The sequence below is a fragment of the Otolemur garnettii genome, unplaced genomic scaffold, assembly GCF_000181295.1.
Source record: "Otolemur garnettii isolate 467f Iridium unplaced genomic scaffold, OtoGar3 scaffold00018, whole genome shotgun sequence".
NCBI classification, from domain to species: domain Eukaryota; kingdom Metazoa; phylum Chordata; class Mammalia; order Primates; family Galagidae; genus Otolemur; species Otolemur garnettii.
This window is the reverse complement of record NW_003852413.1, coordinates 8,200,650-8,205,298: the sequence shown is the minus strand read 5'-3', so window position 1 is coordinate 8,205,298 and position 4,649 is coordinate 8,200,650. Positions and strand designations below refer to the sequence as shown.

At 47.1% G+C, this 4,649-nt stretch overlaps 1 protein-coding gene across 1 annotated transcript in view; it reads right to left on the bottom strand.

Moving 5' to 3' along the window:
• The window catches only part of SDK2 (sidekick cell adhesion molecule 2), a 248,615-nt gene that overhangs the window by 92,234 nt on the left and 151,732 nt on the right, over positions 1 to 4,649 (bottom strand). Inside the window, exon 4 of the mRNA XM_012802853.1 lies at positions 2,618 to 2,646. Coding sequence (XP_012658307.1) covers positions 2,618 to 2,646 — 29 coding nt within the window. The remainder of the gene's footprint in view (positions 1 to 2,617; positions 2,647 to 4,649) is intronic.

Here is a 4,649-nt window from a genome sequence, read left to right as displayed (position 1 = left end):
ATTATTTCACATATTTTATGACTGAGAAAACTGCCCAAGTGGGCTCAGAGAGGTTAATTAACTTGTCTAAGGTCATAGAGCTACAAAGTGGCAGAGCCAGGATTTGAACTCAGGTCTTTAGGCCCAGAGACAGGTGGAATGGTTCCTCCTCCCCACCCTACAGTGCCCCTCAGCACTGCTTCCAGCACGGTGGGCAAGGGGGTTGATGTGAGGTGACTGGCAGGCTTCTGGGCCCTCTCGGAGAGGATTTCCCTCCCGTGCCTTGCTCGTGCCGTATGTGAGGTTGCATGGACATAAACACCATATGGCTCTTTTGAAAACATGCTTACCCCCTTGGCAGATAAAGGGGAATGTTTATCCCTGCTCCCATGTTCAGTCAGCCAGGAGGGGAGCAGAGCTCACAGGAGACAAGCAGAGGGGACTCCCTGGTTGCCTGCCTGCTGGGCTAGGGGACGGATTCCAGCAGCAGTGGCTTGGTGATGGGGCTTGGGAAGGGCTATTTGTGCTTCCACCACACCCTTGCAAATTAATGTCTCCTTTCCTGCTCCATGTGTGGTCTGTGGGCCAGGAGGACGGACACCACCGGGGTGCCTGCCAGAAATGCAGAGCCTCAGACCCCACCCCAGACCTGCTGGAGCAGAACTGGCATTTTATTTTTATTTTATTTTTTAATTTCAGGTTAATGCGAGGGTACAAATAACAAGGTCACGGTATTTGAATTTGTTAGGTAGAGTCCCTCTTATGGTTGTGTTCCACAACCAAAAGGTGTGTGATACACCCCTATATTGTGCCCATTAAGTGGGAGCACCCAAACCCTCCTCTTCCCTCCTCCCTCATTCCCCCTCCCCCCAACTTGAATTGAAATGAGTTTTTCTCCTATGTAGGTGTGAATCAGATTGCCCATAGGCTTCATATTAGTATTGAGTACACTGGATATTTGCTTTTTCATTCTTGTGATACTTTACTGAGAAGCATGTGTTTCAACTCTATTCAGATTAATACAAAAGATGTGAAGTCACCATTTTTTTTATGGCTAAATGGTATTCCATGATATACATATCCCACAGCTTGTGTCCATGGTCAACTGTGAGAGGCACTACTTGTCCCAAATTGACCTTCAGTGTCAGAATCACCTGTAGAGTTAAGATGCTGATGGGAGGCACACCCCCAAAGCTTCTGATCACCCTATACTCTGACCCAATCACTAGGATGTTCCTGGACCTGGGCTCTCCACACCTGTGTGCAGTGAAGTTTGACCCCAGACTTAGAAGTCTTAGTCCCCCTGGTTCTTATTCTTGGTGCAGCTCAGGATGTCGTAGGCCTTAGCAATCCCACAGTATCGTGCCCCATCTTCTCTCCTCCCCTGGGCACAGAAAGGCCCCGCTTCAACGCCCCTGGCTCTCTTCAGTCCTTGATTCATTTTCTTGACCTGCAAACTGTTGTGCACCAAAATTTGGAACCACTGGCTTACACTTTCATTTCCAAAGCCCTGGATGTGACTCTTTCTGGACACACTACTTCCTTGGGGGCCTTAAACAACCTAATGGTCTGACCAGTTTCTCTATAAGTGACTCTCATAACTCCTTCTCTGGCTCTGCTCTGAGCTCTAAGATCTAATTTCTGGCAGTTTGTTGGGCACTTCTGCCAGAAGTGTCCTTTGTCACTTCCCTGCCAAGCTCCTCCTCCTTTTTTTTGAAGGTCTTGGTCTGCTGCTCAAGCTAGAGTGCAGTGGTGCCATCATAGCTCACAGCAACCTCAAACTCCTGGGCTCAAATAATCTTCCTGCCTCAGCTACACATGTAGCTGGGACATGTGTGCACCAACACGTGGGCTAACTTTTTAATGTTGTAGAAACGAGGTCTCACTGTATTGTTCAGGCTGCTCTTGAGCTTCTGGACTCCAGTGATCCTCTTGTATGGGCCTCCCAGAGTAATGGGATTGCAGGTGCGAGCCTCTGTGTCCGATCTGACTCTTCCATTCTTGGCTCTGTTAACAGCTCCCCTCCCAACCCTGATCACCTAAGCTCAAACCCTTAGAGTCTTTGGAAGCATTTCCCTTTCCTGTCCCCCACAAAGTCCTTCTGCTCTTCCTCTGGACCATCAACTGTCATTTACCAAGGCCCCTCTGTCCCCTCAGGCCTTGCCAATAAACTGGCCCCTGACCCCAGTTCTGCAGACTTCCAGCATGTCTCCTACATTGGGTCCCTTCCATCCCTCTGGCCACACAGCTGACCTGCATGGAGCATTTGGTATCTCCTCATTGCCCCAGGGGACTCTAAATCCCCTTGCCTGGATTCAAGGTTCCTACCTAATCTGACCCCAACCAGCCTTTCTTGCCTCAATGCCCACACCACATCCCTCCACCCTGAGTCACTCACACCTGCCTCCCACCCCGGGGCCTATATTTGCTGGGCCCTTCCTGGAACGACACCAGAACAAGCCATGAGTCACCACAGTACCATGATTCTACAGCATCCTGGAAGGATGTAGTCAGTTAAGTGTTTCAAGAAACCTAATCTGCTGTTAGCCTCCTTGCTCTAAACTTGGCAGGCAGTGTGTGTAATCATAGTTGCCTTGGAGTCTTCGAAATCTGAGTTCAAATCCTAGTTCCTGACGGCAACTGTGACCTTGGGTAAACCTTTTGGCCTCACTGAACTTAATTTCTTCTCCCATAAAATAAAGTTAAGAGTCCCTTTTTCATAGGTCATACCGAGGATTATATGGGACAGTATGTGTGTGTCAGGCTTTATCTCTCCAAAGACAGCTGCCTCCGTATTTTGCCATCATCCCAGAAAGGGGTGTGATTAGTACTCTTTTCATTGAGAGGTGGGGACTATGTCCCCTCCCCTTGAATCTGGGGAGCTTGTGACTACTCCACCAATAGCCTGTGCTGGAAAGATGCTATGTGACTTCTGAGGGTAGGTCATCAAAAGAACACAGCTCCCACCTGGCTTCACTCTCCTGTCTGCTGGCCCTTGGAATCCAGCCACCATGTTGTGAGGAAGCTCAATCTAGCCTAAGTGGACAATGAACAGCCCACATGGAGAGGAACTGAGGCTGCCACATGATAGCCAGCGTCAATATTAGACATGGGAACGAACACATGAGCCCTCAGATAATCTCAGCTCCAGCCTTAGAGTCTTGCAGCTGAGGCCTCAGTCATCACAGAGGAGAAGCTCTGTGCAGAACAGGCTAGCCCTTCCCTTTCCTGATTCCAGGATTATAGAATCTGTGAGTGTAACAAATGACTTCTGTACACCGTTATGGTTTGAGGTAATTTATTACACTACCATGGAAACTGGAAGCGTATATAAAAGTGCTAAGAATATATCTAATATTTATAGTATTAAAATATTGGAATCCTACACATTTTTCACAGTTGAGTTTGAATATCACCTCCTCAACCCCTATCACCCCCAAACCATCCAAATGGAGTTAGAAAACAAAGACCCGTTGAGGACTTAACCCTACACCAAGTTTCTCTCTAGGCAGACTTCACGTGGGATCATCTCATTTAACTCTCACAAATACACGACAAGCCCAATTTTAACGAATGTACAGTTTTAGTTGTTTTAAAATTTCTATTACTTGGCTGTGTCTATAAAAAATTACATCAATGAATCACATTGATTTCAGTTCTTAAAATAATTTTATCTATTTAAAAAACTTTTCACAGAACTCAGAAGATATATTTGAACAATTTAAATCAATTTTATGGTAATAGTGTTTCTTTCTCCTCTCTCTAGTTTTATTAACTCCATTTTCTTGGTGAGGAAATGAAGGCTCGTGGAGATGGGGTGGCTTATCTAAGCATAAACAGCCAGGGCTGGGCCAGGCCAGCACTCGCACCCAGCCCTCCCTTCTGCAATTCCTGCCTCTTCATGACTCACATCCTGCACGAAAATGCTGCATGCACATTCTTGATCTTTTTCTAATAGATGGTAGAGGCAGTTACATTCATGAGCAAATCTTGCAAGACACCTGGCCCCATGCTCTGCACACAGTAGTTTCGCTCTAAATTCTCCCAAAGCCATCATTCAACACACTCCTCCTGGGGTCAGGCAGACTCTGTGGTGGGCACTGAAGAAAGACCTGATCCCTGTTCTCTTGGGGCATCTAGCCTAGTCAGGGAAATGGGTGTAAGCAAACTAACCCACAGCAAATGTTCAGTGACATACTGCGGCAGTTGTTAGAAAGAAAGGAACGGGGTTCTTCATGAGGGCAGTAGCAGGAGCACCTACTCCAGGCTGGAGGTGGGGGAGGCTTTTTTCAAGCTGAGAAATAAACAAGGAGTGTTAGCTAGGGGTGTATGTGTGTGTTGGCGGGGAGGAATTGTGTGAAGGCTAGGTGGTGGGGGAGAGGGGGTAGTCAGAAGAGATAACAAGGCCAGTGGGACAGGGTGGTGGGTTTGTTTAATGGATGGATGGATGAAGAGGGGAGATGGAGAGATAGATGGATAGATGGAGGAATGTATGTATATATATTTATTTGTATGTTTGGGTTATAGGATGGCTGGTTGTACAAGGTATATATGTTTGGGTGGTTGATGGATGGGTGCATGTAGGTATGTATGTTTGGGTGATTGATGGAGGGTTGTATGTAGGTGTTTATGCTTGGTGGTTGATGGAGGGTTGTATGTAGAGGTGTATG